Source organism: Eschrichtius robustus, chromosome 3 (genome assembly GCF_028021215.1).
Source record: "Eschrichtius robustus isolate mEscRob2 chromosome 3, mEscRob2.pri, whole genome shotgun sequence".
In the NCBI taxonomy this organism is placed as follows: Eukaryota; Metazoa; Chordata; class Mammalia; order Artiodactyla; family Eschrichtiidae; genus Eschrichtius; species Eschrichtius robustus.
In genome coordinates, this window is record NC_090826.1 from 142850420 (window position 1) to 142867181 (window position 16762).

The following is a 16762-nucleotide window of genomic DNA, read 5'->3' on the forward strand; positions in this document are numbered from 1 at the left end:
GGTCTATAGATAAAATCAAGTTTCACAGCCGTGCACCTTGAAAAACACCTATTTAAAACTTTTAGTCAATTTAGCGTGTTCATTTAGTCACTGAGGATACTGAGGGCATGATAGGGTAGGTAACAGTGGATCATTTTAAAGATGGGGCTTGAGGGGTGGGGAGCGAGGAGGGGAAGCTCCGGGAAAGTTGAGTCCTCATCTTACTAACAGATTTATGCCACAAGTTCTTTAGAGATCAGTGATGCAAGTCTTGGATGATTTTCTTTCCTCATAGAATCAATGTTATAAAACAGTTAATTTGTAAAAACTAATTTAAAAATAAAAGCTAACTATGCTTCAAAATATTCATCACTTATAATGCTCTTTCCATGGAAAACTTGTTGAATTGAAAGTCACACGCATCTCCTTGTCTCTGCTGCTAACAGACTGTCACCCATAGTTCTTGCATGCATGTTAGAAGTAAGCACTTTTGCTCACCTCCCCTCTCCACACTGTGCCAGCCCAGGGAACTTCTCTCTTTGTTTTTCCCCAGGGACAACAAAACCTCTTTGACTCTTATTCTCAGCACAGCTGTGGCAGGGGCAGGGCCTCTGAGGTGGACAGAGGGCTTCTTGCAGGAAAGAGTCTTGAGGTGTCTGTGGCTCCAGCAGCCAAGAAGAGGAGGAAATAAATGACTTTGGGGCAGAAGTAACACACTAGAAAGAGCAATGGATGCTTAGAGTTGGAGCTAAATTTTTGTCTCACATGTGTCACTTATTATATGTGTGACCTTGGAGACTTGACCTCTCCGGACGTCAGTTTCTTCCTATGGAAAAACATTTTTAAATGCTTGCCTTATCTGTTCATTCCACAAACATTTATGAAATTACAAGTGTCTATCATTTGGGTGTTGAGTGTTTGAATCCTTCTTCTCTAGAGAAAGGGGCAGAAGGTGTCCTGCCCTGGTGTCTTGCTGGGCCAGAGTTGGAGAAGGGAGTCTCTTGGATGAATCAACAGGGATAGTTTTTCCTGCACTGAAATACTTTTTTTTTTTTACTACTTGGATCTTTTATTCCCTTTTCTTTACCAGTCTAAAATCCTACCATGTAAACATTCATCTGAATTGACAATTATGCCAATTTCAACACAAAAACACTTGAGAGAAGAATCTTAGGCAATAGTTTCGGTCATTCCTACATTTGTGTGAATTAAATCAGAGTTCGTAAACTCAGGACCTAAACTGAGGTGCACTCTAAGAAGCTTTGATGAAGGGAACAGAACGGGATCCTCATTTGGAGCACAGAACCCTTTGATGACAAAGCAAATCCTGTGGATTTCTGATATGTGGGCTTGAGGCCTCCAAGTCCAAGAGGGGGAAAGGATATGGGAGGGTAGAGGGAGAAAAAAGAGCCGTGACCGAGGTGGAAAGGGCTAAACTTAAACTGTTCCACTTTCAAAGTTTTGTCTAAGCTCTGGCGTGCATCCAAGAACGATATAATAGTCACCACAGGAAAATGTTTTTCAATTCCAAACACATTTACACAAATTTAAAATACATGCCTTTATCTCATTTGAAAAGACTAGATATGTTTCTTAAATTGTATTCACTTATTTGTTTCAGGGTTTCCTCATTGCCTGCCTGTCAAGGCACAGGTGCTGGAAATGCATGGATAATTAAGATGCATCCAATGACCGAATAAATGTAATAAAGTGGTATACATCTTATGGTGGAAAAGGAAGGGAGTGAAGGTGGTTAGGAAATGCCTCATTAAAGAAATGCCTTTGAACTAAGTATTGAAAAATGAGGAGCATGTTTTAGGAAAATGACAGTGGGCAGAGGGTAGGGAGAGGTTGGAATTTCAGGCAGATGGAACTATAAAAGCAAAAGAATGAGAGAACACAGCACATGAGAAATCACAATGAGTACAGCATGACTGGAGGGTAGGATAGGAAGTGGGAAGAGAGAAATCTGGAATATTACATGATTTTTATATAATTATCATATATAGAAAATCATTTCTAGAAAAGCCAAAAATTCAGGTAAAAATGGAGAAAAATGAGCTAAATAGCTGATGTATAGTTAGCCTACATAGTGCTTTCAAATGTTCATCTGTTTTTAAAGATATTGAATGGTCACAATCATATGGCAGTTGCAGGTTTCAGGTGATTAAAGTCTCAAAACCAAAATTTTAGTTTAAATATACCAATTTTCAAACTCAGTAATTTTGAATCTACATGGTTAAATATCTTATTTTAAACACATAAAAACCATTCTATTTTCAACATATAAAAACATCTTACGAACATATAAAAGCATTTAGTTCTTCATTTTATTATCTAAAACAATAGTTCCTAATACTTTGTAGAATGAAGACCCTTTTTTGAATATAAAGAAAAAAGAAGATAAGACCTTGCACATGACAGTAGTTGTATTTTTGGTAACCACCAAAAGTACCTAATGGCACGATCTGCTCTGGCCTCAGCCACTGTGTGCAAGGAGTCTCTTGGACTATCCTGCATAGGCCATAGGGACTTTTTGACATTGCCCTTTCTCTGGGATGAGATGGGATTGATGGACGGTTGCTGGTGTTCTTGGGTGTATTTTAGTTTTCTGAATGTTCTCCTTACTGATTTACGAAAAGAGCCTGTTAATTAATTATGGCCTGGCAAAGAGAATGGAATTTCCCGTGATCTTGGCATGTTCTAAAACATATTAACTGAATTAACACAACATTTTAAATCAACTATACTTCAATAAAAAAATACTAACAGAGTGTATATTTTATTAATCATAACTGCATGTATAAAATATGAAAACAGTAATTCATATGTATGAGATGTAGTGCAGATTTAATTAGTCTGTAGATAAAGCTTGGTGCAGAAGTAGATTCCACAGTGGAGTAGATTACACAGTCTTTGCAAAACTCTATTATCCTCTGGGGTAACTAATAAATGAATTCAGTAAAGCTGCAGGATACAAAATCAATATGCAAAAATCAGTTGCCATTTTATACACTAACCACAAACTATCTGAAAAAGAAATTAAGAAAATAATCTAATTTACAGCAGCATCAAAAACAATAAAAAATTTAGAAATAAATTTAACCAAGAAAGTAAAAGATCTGTAAACTATAAAACATTAATGAAACTGAAGAAAACACAAATAAATGGAACTATAAATCCTTATGGATTAAAAGACTTAATATTGTTAAAATGTCCATACTACTCAAAGCCATCTATAGATTCCATGCAATCCCTACCAAGATTCCAATGGCATTTTTTATAGAAATAGAAAAAACAATCATAAAATTCATATGAAACCATAAAAGACCTTGAATAACCAAAGCAATCTTGAGAAAGAACAAAGCTGGAGGCATCATACTTCCTGATTTCAAGCTATATTACAAAGCTATAGTAGTCAAAACAGTAAGGTACTGGCATAAAAACAGACACATAGACCAATAGAGCAGAATTTAGAGCCCAGAAATATGCCAATTAACATTTGACAAGGGAGCCATAAATACTCAATGGGGAAAAGGATATTCTCTTCAGTAAATGGTGTTGGGAAAACTAAATAGTATTCACATGCAAAAGAATGAACTTGGACCTTTATCTTAGACCACTTGAAAAATTAACTCAAAATGGACTTAAATGTAAGACCCCAAAATGTAAAACTTCTACAAGAGAACATAGGGGAAAAGCTCCTTGACATTTATCTTGGCAATGATGTTTTTGGATATGACACCAAAAGTACAGTCAACAAAAGGAAAAATAAACAAGTGGGACTACATCAAACTAAAAAGCCTCTACACAGCAAAAGAAATGATCAACAAGATGGAAAGGCAACCTACAGAATGGAGAAAATATTTGCAAACCATGTATCTGATAAGGGGTTAATACCCAAAATAAATAAGGAATTCATGCAATGCAATAGCAAAAAACCACAGACAACAAACAAAAAACCCAACCACCAACACCAACAACAAAACCAAATAACCCTATTAAATATGGGCAAAAAACCTGAATAGATATTTTCCCAAAGAAGATATACAATGGCCAACGGGTACATGAAAAGGTGCTCAACATCACTAATCATCAGTGCAATGCAAATCAAAACCACACTGACATATCACCTCACATCTATTAGAATGACTTTTATCAAAGAGACAAGAGATAAGTGCTGGCAAGGATGTGGAGAAAAGGGAACACTTGTACACTGTTGGTGGGAATAAAAATTGGTACAGTCACTACAGAAAACAGCATGGACGTTTCTCAAACAATTTAAAATAGAACTACCATATGATCCAGCAATTTCTATATGTGTGTGTGTGTGTGTGTGTGTATGATGTTATATATATCAGTCATAAAAAAAGAAGGAAATCCTTCCATTTGTGACAACATGGATGAAACTTGAGGGCATTATGCTAAGTGAAATAAATCAGATAGAAAAAAGGTTAATACTGTATGATCTCTTCTATGTGGAATCTGAAAAGCCAAACTCATAGAAACAAAGAGTAGATTGGTGGCTGCTGGGGCAGGGGATGGGGGAAATGGGTGAAGGTGGTCAAAAGGTACAATCATCCAAAGAAAGAAAAAAAGGTACAATCTTCCAAATCTTCCAAAGGCAATCTATAGATTCAATGCAATCCCTATTAAAATACCAATGGCATTTTCCACAGAACTAGAACACATAATTTTAGAATTTGTATGGAAACACAAAAGGCCCTAAATAGCCAAAACAATCTTGAGAAAGAAAACCAGAGCTGGAGGTATCACACTCCCTGACTTCAGGCTATACTACAAAGCTACAGTAATCAAAACAGTATGGTACTGGCACAAAAAAAGACACATAGAGAGCCCAGAAATAAACCCACTCACCTATGGTCAATTTAACCTACAACAAAGGAGGCAAGAATACACAATGGAGAAAAGACAGTCTCTTCAATAAGTGGTGCTGGGAAAACTGGACAGCTACATGTAAAAGAATGAAATTAGAACATTTTCTAATTCCCCATTGGATATTCTTGCCTCCTTTGTTGTAGATTAAATTGACCATAGGCGTGTGGGTTTATTTTGTTGTTGTTGTTGTTTATTTATTTCCAGATATGTTGCCTAAGGCAAAGGAAACAAAAGCAAAAATAAACAAATGGACCTGATTAAACTTAAAAGCTTTTGCATAGCAAAGGAAACCACTGACAAAGTGAAAAGACAACCTGCTGAATGGGAGAAAATATTTGCAAATGATATGACCAATAAGGGGTTAAAATCCAAAATATATAAACAGCTCATACAGCTTAATATAAAAGAAAAAACCGACCTGATTAAAAAATGGGCAGAAGACCTGAATAGACATCTTTCCAAAAAAGACATACAAATGGCCAATAGGCACACGAAAAGATGCTCAACATCGTTAATTACCAGAGAAGTGTAAATCAAAACCACAATGAGATATCACCTTACACCTGTCAGTATGGCTATCAAAAAGTCTACAAATTACAAATATTGGCAAGGATGTGGAGAAAAGGGAACCCTAGTACACTGTTGGTGGGAATGTAAATTGATGCAGCCACTGTGGAAAACAGTATGGAGGTTTCTCAAAAAACGAAAAATAGAACTACCATATAATGGGACAATCTCACTCCTGGATATAAATCTGAAGAAAACAAAAACACTAATTCAAAAAGGTACATTCGCCCCAATGTTCATAGCAACATAATTTACAATAGCCAAGATATGGAAGCAACCTAAGCATCCATTAACAGAAGAATGGATAAAGAAGATGGGGCATATACATACAATGGAATATTACTCAGCCATATAAAGGAATAAAATTTTGCCATTTGCAACAACATGGATGGACCTAGAGGGTATTATGCTTAGTGAAATAAACCAGACAGAGAAAGATGAATACTGTATGTTATCACTTATATTTGGAATCTAAAAAATAAAACCAACAAATGAATATAACAAAACAGAAACAGACTCACAGATATAGAGAACAAAGTAGTGGTTGTCAGTGGGGAGAGGGAAGGGGGTAGGGGTACGATATGGGTATGAGATTTAGAGATACAAACTACTATGCATGAAATAAATAAGCACAAGGACATATTGTACAGCATATGGAAATATAGCCATTATTTTATAATAATTTTAAATGGAGTATAATGTATAAAAATATTGAATCACTATGTTATACATCTGAAACTAATGCAAAATTGTAAATCACGCTATACCTCAATTTAAAAAGAGTGAAAAAAAAAGAAGAAATCAGATTTTGTTTATGGTGCAATTAGGGATCCAATTTCTTTTTATGCATACATATATATGTATATGTATATGAATATATATGAATATACATGTACATATATATTATGTGTATGTATACATATATGTATTCATTGCCTCAACTCTGCTTTGCATCTGCAATGTCATCTCTGTCCATATTTGTATGACTCTCTACTTGATTCTGTTGGTTTATCTACCCCTGTAGAAATATCACATACTCTTAATTACAGACCTTTATAAGTTCCCTCAGTTTGTTCATCAGAAGGGTCTTGGTTATTTTTGGCCCTTTATGCCCACATTTCAGAATCAGTTTATCAAGTATTAGAAAACCCCTGTTGGGACTGTGATTGAAATTTACAGTTTATACAATTTATAGATCAGTATTATAAAGATGGCAATTCCCCCCAAACTGACCAATAAATGTTACTGAAGCTCATTAGAGAAGACCTAAATTAATGGACAGATACTTCTCTAATGAGCTTCAATAACATTTATAATGTTCTCCATAAAGGGTTTGATCATTTTGATTCTAGGTACCTTATTTTTGTTGTTTTTTTTCCAAATGTAAGCAGTATTTTAAAAAGTTAAATATACTATATCCTGATTTTTTAAATGGGGAATTTAGATTGCACTCTTAAATTTATGAGAAATTGGAGAGAACATATTTTGATTATTCTGAATTCTTTTCTATATGTATGAGATTCTTCATACCTGCTCATGCATATGAATAGTAAAATATCATAGCATTCTAAATATTTTACTAAAAGTATAAACATCTCACCTATTCTCCTGGAAACACAGAGAATGGGGAATTGTATGCTTTGTGTACAGAAGGAGGAACGAGATATATATGAACATTCTTACAATCAATGAATTAAAAGCTGATCCAGAATGCTAGCCTACATTTTTCAGCTTGAGATCATTGTCTTACACAATACTGTGTCAAAGCTTTTTCTTTTTAACACACTAAACATTCATATCACAATTCAAAGTTCATTTTTCCTCTGGAGACTCTAACTGAATTAATGTCTCTGCCTAAACATTACAGACTTTTTTGTAGGAATAAAATGGTCTGGCTCAGATATCAACATGGGAAATCAGTAGAGCAAGTGCTAGATTACACTGAATTTGATTTCACCCAGTATACTCAGGGGAAATTTTCCTTGTTACTTACCTAGCTTTTTTCCTAACCACTTTGGTTCTCTGATATAGTGAACCATTGAAGCATTTATAAAAGGAGAAATTCTTCAGTCTATCAGAAGCTGAAACTCTAACCTGTCCTTGCTGGATTTTACTCTAGATTGTCACAACAGACATTTTGACTACACTTTAAACACTAGGTTAAGTGTTCCCAAATATTTTGTTTTCTTTCTTAACCATTCCCAATCACCAAGACGTATTTATGTTTCCATTGTTTAATACGAAAGGCAAAAGACATTTTATTTTCATTCTTCAACTCTTTAGTATAGACGATGACAACAAAAGTCAGAAGCATTTAATATTTATGCTTAAATATACCATGCTTTTTCTAAGCAATAGAACTTCATCTATTTGCCAAAGGATAGCATTAGCCTGTTGCTTTTTTTTTTTTTTTTTTCAGTTTATGGTTCTTTCTGTATACTTTTGGAATTCCCTAACCTCCCTGCCCCATACACCTTTCTTTTTTTTTTTTCTGAAGTTGAAAATCTTCCCCTGAAGATGTCTGAGCTTTGTTCACATAGTACCTAATTCCACTGGATCTCCTTACTGATTTATAAAATTTCCCCTTTCCTCATATGAGGAACAGAACACTCTTAAATGCTTCTATAAGTACCATCACCTGAACTGATTGGGATCTTTAGAGGTGAGAGAGAAATATCTACTTACCTCTAATTACTTGAATTAGTGTCAGTGCTCAGTGCTTCAAGGAGCCTACTAATTTCAGTGTCATTTGCTCATTTAGGGCTTAGCAGCTGCTTGTAGAGGCAAAGGTTAATGACTTTATTCAAATGTAATACATTCTAGGGCAATTTATGAATCTTCATGCACTTCTCCTTATATGTAATGCATTTTTAAAAATGCATTCAAGCTTTTTATCTGGTTTTAAACAGTTTGACTTCAGCATGGACTTCATTGTGTTTATTTTACTTGGTATTCATTTAGCATTTTGTACCTGCAAATTTCTTCCATAAAATTTGGGGAATTTTTAATTTCTTCCATTTTTTTCCATCCCATTCTATTTCTTTTCTCTTTCTGGTATTTCATTTACATGTATGTTGGATTGACTGATATCATGTGGCAGGTCTCTGAGGCTCTGTTTATTTTTAAAAAATCATTTTTCTCTTTGTTGTTCACCTTGGATGATTTCTTGGATGACTGCTCTACCTTCAATTTCATTTAATTTTTTCCTCTGTAATTTCCATTTGGCTGTTAAATCCAACCAGTGAATTTTTTTTATTTCTGAAACTTTAATTTTTAGGTCCAGAATTTCCATGTGATTCTTTTTTCTTTTTCTCTGATGAGATTTTTTTTTTTTTGTCTCCTGAGAGTTTCATTCACTGAAAATATGTTTTGTTTTACTTCATTGAGGATAGTTATAATAGTTACTTTAAAATCTTTATCTGTCAGTTTCAACATCTGGTTCATCTCAGGGTCAGATTCTACAAAACGTGATCCACTTTCTTGATTTTCATTTGTCAGTAGTTTTGAATCATATCTTGGACTTTATGAATAATAAGTTGTGGAGGTTCTGGATTCTATGACTTTTCTCTGATGAGTGTTATTTCCTTTGCATTAGCAGGCGATTTTCTTGGCTAAATTTGAACTATAAACTCTGTTTCTTGGAGGATAACCCTAGCCTCAGTTCAGATCTTTTGTTTTTAACAGAACTGCTGTAATTCTGTTTCAGGTGGTTCAGGATCTGTCAGAGATGTGAGCAGAGTTAGGGGATCCTCTCTCTGGCTCCTGCCCTTTTGGGATTTCTTAATTTCTTCAGCATTCAAAGTTTCCTGGCTTCACTTTTTTGGTTCTCCAGAAAAGAAAAACTGGGAGTTTTCCCACATGCACCCCTGCTGCCAAAGAGCCTGCCTCCTGGACCGCACTTAGCTCCAAGCTAAACTCCAAGGAAAGGGCAACTTTCGTTTATGGTTCCTCATCTGCCCTTCTCCAAGCAAGCTTGCCCTCCCCACCAGAGTCATGCTTCTGTTCGCATTCCAGGGCATTCTGCTAGTTGCTTTTAGTATTATGTCCAATTTTTCTAGATGTTTTCTGCTGGGGCATAGTCCAGTAGGGTCTTAGTCTGTCATATTTGGAAGCAGAAGTTCTATCCCTGCCTGGCACTTTGACTCTTGAGAGTCACTTCTTGCCTTGGTTAATGCAATACCTCCTAACCAGTCCCTGCTTCCACCCTTGACCCCTAAGGTCTATTCTCAACACTTCAGGAAGAGGGATACTGTGAAAACATAAGAGCAACTTCTGGCGTCCCCCCATTTCACTTTAGGGATTTCGGTAAATGCTTAAAATGTCCTACTCTGCCTGATTGAAACTCCTCGGCCTTGACTTCCACGTCACATGCTTATGCTATGCTGGTCTGCATCCTACTTTTCTGACCGCTCGTGTTTCCTTTTAACAACTCGTGTTTACTCTTGCTCCTCTAACCCTGAAAGGTCGCTCCACCCTAAAAATACGGTCCTTGGCAGTCTGGTCTTTCTCCTTTCCACTTTCTTCTCTGGAGATCTCATCCACTTCTACACTTTAAGCTTACATGTCAGGGCAAAGAAGCCTTAAGTCTCCCCCACTTTCTCAGCAGACCTGCAAACAGCGCTGACGTAAGGAGAATTAAGGGCTTCTGGACTCGGGGTATTCTTGAACCTTCTTCTCGCTAGCATCTGCCCAGATTTGAATAAGCGCAGACCGAAAGGGGAGTGCGTTTGCCCAGGTTCTAGCTATGTTTGTCTGAAAGTGGGGCTGATAGAACTGTCCTCCCAGCATCTGAGTTCTCCCGCGCCAGCGCAGCGGACGACCGGGAAGCGGAACCCAAACGCGCGCGCCTCTGCTTCTGGCCGGGCGCGGAGAGCGCAGCGCGGTGCACCACGGGCGCACCGCACGGCAGGGCATGGAGGAGAGCGGCGAGTCCCAGCCGACCGCGGGCTGCAGCGATGTGCGCCCGAGCGTCGATCGCGGCGGCGGTGCCCCCTCATGGGCCCCCGAGGACGCCTGGATGGGCACGCACCCTAAGGTCAGGAGGCGCGAGAGAAGCAGGGCGCCGGTCCTGGCCTCTACCCCAGGCGGAACCCACGGGCCGTGCTCGCCTTTGGGCCCTTGACTCCCAACCGCATGGAATCGCCGTTTACGCGCGAACCTCACCGAAGGGGATCCTTTATGCTCACTGCCCGCTGCAGGCAACCTTGTTTTTGTTTGTTTAAATGAGTTGAACTCTCGTTCTGACACCGCCCCCTTCCCACTCCCTCAGACCATTCTTAGCTGGAGGGAACAACATTGAATACATCGCCCCTCAGGCCAGATAGTAACCACTCCACTAATCTGAGTTTTGCTGTCTAGGGCTCGTTCTGGGGATGGTCTCATTTAATCCTCACAGTAACCAAGCAAAACAGTTGGTGGGTCATGGATAAGATGTAGTAGTCTACAATGATTAAGGTTTAGGCACAATCCTCATTTGCCTCTGCTTGGCAAATTGCTGCCCTGTACCAGTCATGGCCCAAACAATGAATGGACAGTGAATGGATATAAGGGTTTTTGTAGGAATATCAGGGACTAGATGCTTTGGTCTAGTAACTTTAGTGGAATTGCAGTCTTCTGCTGGAGAGCAATATTTCATAGATAATAATCTAAAAACAGTCCAGAAAAGGAACAATTTGAAGATCTGTTCATCTTCTCTTGCTTGATTTTATCCTCCTGCTCCGATCCCCTTATTTCCCCTCAAGGTGAGAAAAACAAACACTAGCGTGGAGATGTTATTCAGTGCCATAAAAGAACCAAAACATGAGAGGGATCATGGTGGTTAGGAGCATGAACTCAAAGTTAGACTGCCTGAGTTTGAACCCTGGTTCTGTCACCAGCTTTTTGATTTTTTTTTTTTTTGGTGCAAGTTGTTTTATCTCATTGTTCCTCAGTTTTCTCATCTGTAAAATGGGGAAAAGAATAGTACTAACCTTATAGGGTTGTTACAGGATTAACTCAGTTAATATTGGTAAAGCACTTGACATACAGTAAACACTACCTAAGTGTTTAATAAGTGGAACAACAGTAACAGATTTTAAAAACTTCTTCTAGATTTGATGTTACTATTTATATGGGTTGTTTGATTTTTCAGCTCTGCATTTGTATTATTCAGTTTGAAAATTACTTAGGTCGATCCAGTAACGCAGTATCAGATTTATCATCCTCAAACACCATTTTGATTATATTATTCCCATGCTTAGAGAATTTCCTTATGGGTAAAATTCAAACTATTAGCTTGGCCATCAGGACCTTGCCACCTGGTCCCCAATTGCCTTTTCAGTGTCATTTTCAAACACGTTTAAGGTTTGAGGAGGACAGTTAATAACACCCCTCTTTTCCTGTACCTGTGCACACTTAGGAGGACGCCGATGGGGAAGTGTGACTTCAGATCTGCGCCCAGGCAGGTCTGCTGACGCCTCACTTCTGCATTGTCCCTGCTTTCCCACCTAGTCACTGACATAGCTCAGATACCTCAGGCTTCTCCTGCAGGGGCAGGCCCCTGAAGAATGTTTGCTCAGTGCTGAGCAACAAGTCTGAAAGCAGCAGCAGCTTGCTTGGTCCTTTAAAAACCAACAATTAAATAACTCCCTACTCTTGAGTGAGCAGGGGTGGGGAGAGAGGCCAGGAGTGGTCTTCTTGCAGACTTCCTCCACAGGCAAATAAGAGACCAGGGAAATAGAGGCTCCCACTAACATGTGCCAACAAAAGTTCTACTAAAAAATGTCTCTACTCCTGGCAGATAGGTTTCTTTATAGGCCCTTGAATATGTGTTGCTTATTCCCACCTTTGTGTGATTACTCACACTGTTACTCTACCTTCTCTATTTATTTGAATCATACACGACAAGTCCTTCAGGGCCCAATTTGCATCCCACCTCTGCCAGGAAACATTCACCAACCAAGCCACCTGAGTGGAGCTCCTTTGACCTGTTGTGTCATGTTTTTTTATTCCACTCACTTGGTTTTTAGTCACTTACTATCATGTATTTTTATTTACCTACAGTTGCAGGTGTGCCTGTGTTTACCCTAACAATCCATACGTTTTTTAGAGATAGGGATCAGGGCTTAATTGCCATGTAACTCCCACTATACCTATAAGGGAGTCTTATATATTATCTATTTAATGAATAGTTGTCGATTGAAAGAAAATATTAAGAGATTCTTCCTTCTCTGTTTGACAATTACATTTTGATTTTCAGTATTTAGAAATGATGGAATTAGATATAGGAGATGCCACCCAAGTTTATATAGCATTCTTGGTTTACCTGGACCTCATGGAGAGTAAGTATTTGTTTTATTATTGTTTTGTTATTAGGGCGGTGGTGGGGGGATGAGGAGTTGGGTTGGCATATAGCGTTTATGCATTTGCTATTAATTTTGTCACTGTTGTGATTTCTTTATTCCTTTACATTGGGAATTACTGGGTAACAGAAAATACTAGAATGACAAGGAGACATAGCATTATAAGTGATGTTTGCTCAGCTGAGTATTAGGTAGGTGTTTGGAATTTTTATCTTTTATTTTTGATAAACATTATTGTCCATTCAATGATGCACTTTCAGGTAAAAGTTGGCATGAAGTAAATTGTGTGGGATTACCAGATCTCCAGCTCATCTGCCTTCTTGGTACTGAGATAGAAGGAGAAGGGTTACAGACTGTGGTACCTACACCCGTCAGTGCTTCCCTCAGCCATAACAGGTGGGCAGGTGATTTTGATCTTTGTTTAACAGGTTAGTCCCTTTCCTGAATAAAGTGCTAGGAATCATTAAATTAGAGGTAGTAATATATATATATATATATATATATATATATATATATATATATATATATATATACACGTATACATACACATACACACACACATATATATATATAGTATTTGTATACATTTTGTAAAATTTTATCTTCCACTTTTTTAGTTAACTCCAGGTCACAGCAATGAACACTTACATACAGATACAAACAGAGCATTTGTCATTTACACTTTTCCTTTGAAAATAAAATATATTAATATTCTGTCTAATATTGATATATCACAGATGCTTCAACAAGTTGGTTTTAATTAATGACAGAGATTCTGTAGAGACAGACATTGGAAAGTTTTGAAACAAGGAATGTGGTTAAAAACAATCTTGATTTTTCCCTCTCATGATATGTCTGCCACATATTGTTAACATTTTCAGATAATCGGCTGTTCGATGACTGTAAAAATTTGGAGGTTTTGTTCCTTTCCTCTCAAAGCATTTGTAGAGGTAGTAATATATTTTAAAAGGAATTTGGGGTACAGGGATCATTGCTTTACTCCTGGTTATTTGAGGAATAAGTTAAATATGAGTATTTAACAAGTATTCATTTACTGTAAAGTATTACTGTATTTTTCATGTTCATTGGGAATTGTTTCATTTTAGATCTTTTTAACTTTATAAAAAGGCATGTAATCATTTGAGGCTCACTTTATGTACTTAATGTCATAATGCTAACATTGATCTATTGTGTATTTTGGAGGTGGGGGGCTGCCATATAGCGTTCCATCGTGTGACTGTACCACAGTTTTCACACCTACTCTCCTGATGATGGAGTGTTGCTAATGTTCAACTTCAGGGGGTAATTTCAAACTGCTTTCCAAAGTGGTTGCCTCAATTTACTTTTGCCTGCAATGTAAACAAGATCTGTGGAAGCTGTGTGGTCTCTTACATTTAGTATTCTCAGACTTTTAAATTTTTGTCAGTTGAATGGCTTATCTCATTGTGGTCTTAATTTGCAGTTCTCTGATACTGAACAATTATTTATATAGTTAATATTTCCTCTCTTGAGAAATGTATTTTCATATCCTTTGCCTACTGGATTGCTTATAGTTTTCTCATTGACTTCTAGGAGTTCTTTATATATTCTTGATAATAATCCTTTTGGTTGTGTTTCTGAGCTTTAAAATCTGTCTTTCAGGTATCTTTTGATGAATACAGTTCTTAATTTGAATATAATCATATTTATCCATTTTTAATAATCAATATCTTTGTATCTAATTTAAGAACTATTTCCTGTCTAAAGGTCTAAAAGAAGTTCACCTATATTTTCCTAAGAGTTTTAAAGTTTGCTTTTTTTAATGGTATGAGAGGAAGGCTAGGAACCCTATTTTCATTTGGATAACCATTTTTCTCCACCTCCGTTTACAGAATATTCCCTCCTTTCCTTATTGTCCGACATATCATCTCTGTCATTTTCCAAGACTCCCTCTATGCATTGATTGGTTTCTGGGCTCTCTTTATATTCCATTAGTCAATATATTTATCCTTGTGCCAATACCACATTTTCCTAATTGGTAGCTTCATAAGAAGTCCTGGTATCTGGTTAACAAGTCTCCCTTTTTGCTTTTCTTCTTTAGAAGCTGTGGCAGGCAGCCTCTAAGATGGCTTCTTATAATCCATCCTTCTGACGGTCACACTCTTGTGTAATTCCCTTCCCTGGAGTGTGGTCTGGAGTTAGTGGCTTGCTTTCAATAAATAAAATTTGGCAAAAATGATGGGATGTTAATTCTAAGATTAGATTATGAAAGACTATGGCTATTTGGGGTCTTGTGTTTCCATACAAATTTGAAAATTTTTTGTTCTAGTTCTGTGAAAAATGCCATTGGTAATTTGATAAGGATTACACTGAATCTGTAGATTGCCTTGGGTAGTATAGTCATTTTAACAATATCAATTCTTCCAATCCAAGAACACAGTATATCATTCCTTCTGTTTGTGTCATCTTCGATTTCTTCCATCAGTGTCTTACAGTTTTCAGAATACAGGTCTTCCTGACTTCAGACTATACTACAAAGCTACAGTAATCAAAACAGTACAGTAGTGGCACAAAAACAGCTACATAGATCAATGGAACAGGATAGAAAGCCCAGAAATAAACCCCACACTTATGGTCAATTAATCTACCACAAAGGAGGCAAGAATATACGATGGAGAAAAGGCAGCCTCTTCAATAAGCAGTGCTGGGGAAACTGGACAGCTATGTATAAAAGAATGAAGTTAGAACATTCTCTAATACCATATACAACAATAAACTCAAAATGGATTAAAGACCTAAATGTGAGCCTGGATACTATAAAACTCCTAGAGGAAAACATAGGCAGGACACTCCTTGACATAAATCTCAGCATTCTTTTTTTTGATCCATCTCATAGAGTAACGGAAACAAAAGCAAAAATAAGCAAATGGGACCTAATTAAACTTACAAGCTTTTGCACAGCAAAGGAAACCATAAACAAAACGAAAAGACAACTTACAAAATGGGAGAAAATATTTGCAAACATTGCGACCAACAAGGGCTTAATTTCCAAAATATACAAACAGCTCATACAACTCAATATCCAAAAAACAAACAACCCAATGAAAAAATGAGCAGAAGACCTAAATAAACATTTCTCCAAAGAAGACATACAGATGGCCAATAGGCACATGAAAAGATGCTCAACATCGCTAATTATTAGAGAAATGCAAGTCAAAACTACAATGAGGTACCACCTCACACTGGTCAAAATAGCCATCATCAAAAAGCCTACAAATAATAAATGCTAGAGAGGTTGTGGAGAAAAGTGAACCCTCCTACACTGTTGGTGGGAATGTAAATTGGTGCAGCCATTATGGAGAACAGTATGGAGGTTCCTTAAAAAACTAAAAGTAGAGTTGCCATATGATACAGCAATTGCACTCCTGGGTATATATCCAGAGAAAACTCTAATTCTGAAAGATAATGCACCCCAGTGTTCATAGCAGCACTATTTACAGTACCCAAGACATGGAAGCAATTTAAATGTTCATTGACAGATGAATGGATAAAGAAGATGTGGTATATATGTGTGTGTGTGTATATATATATATATATATATATGTATATATACATAATGGAATATTACTCAACCATAAAAAAGAATGAAAAGAATGAAAAAAGAATGAAATAATGCCATTTGCAGCAATATGGATGGACCTGCAGATTATCCTATTAAGTAAGTCAGAGATAGACAAATATCATATATCACTTATATGTGGAATCTAAAAAAATGATACAAATGAACTTGTTTACTTAACAAATAGACGCACAGACATAGAAAACAAACTTACGGTTACCAAAGGGGAAAGAGGGGAGGGACAAATTTGGAATTTGGGATTAACAGATACACACTACTATATATAAAATAAACAACAGGACCTACTGTATAGCACAGGACACTATATTTAATATCTTGTAATAACCTATAATGGAAAAGAATCTGAAAAAGAATATAT

At 36.9% G+C, this 16762-nt stretch overlaps 1 protein-coding gene across 1 annotated transcript in view; it reads left to right on the top strand.

Annotated features, from left to right (window-relative positions):
* The first annotated feature begins 10317 nt into the window (after positions 1-10317).
* The window catches only part of TSEN15 (tRNA splicing endonuclease subunit 15), a 30763-nt gene continuing 24318 nt past the window's right edge, over positions 10318-16762 (top strand). The window contains exons 1-3 of the mRNA XM_068541390.1: positions 10318-10480; positions 12683-12764; positions 13046-13181. Coding sequence (XP_068397491.1) covers positions 10358-10480; positions 12683-12764; positions 13046-13181 — 341 coding nt within the window. The 5' untranslated portion in view covers positions 10318-10357. The remainder of the gene's footprint in view (positions 10481-12682; positions 12765-13045; positions 13182-16762) is intronic.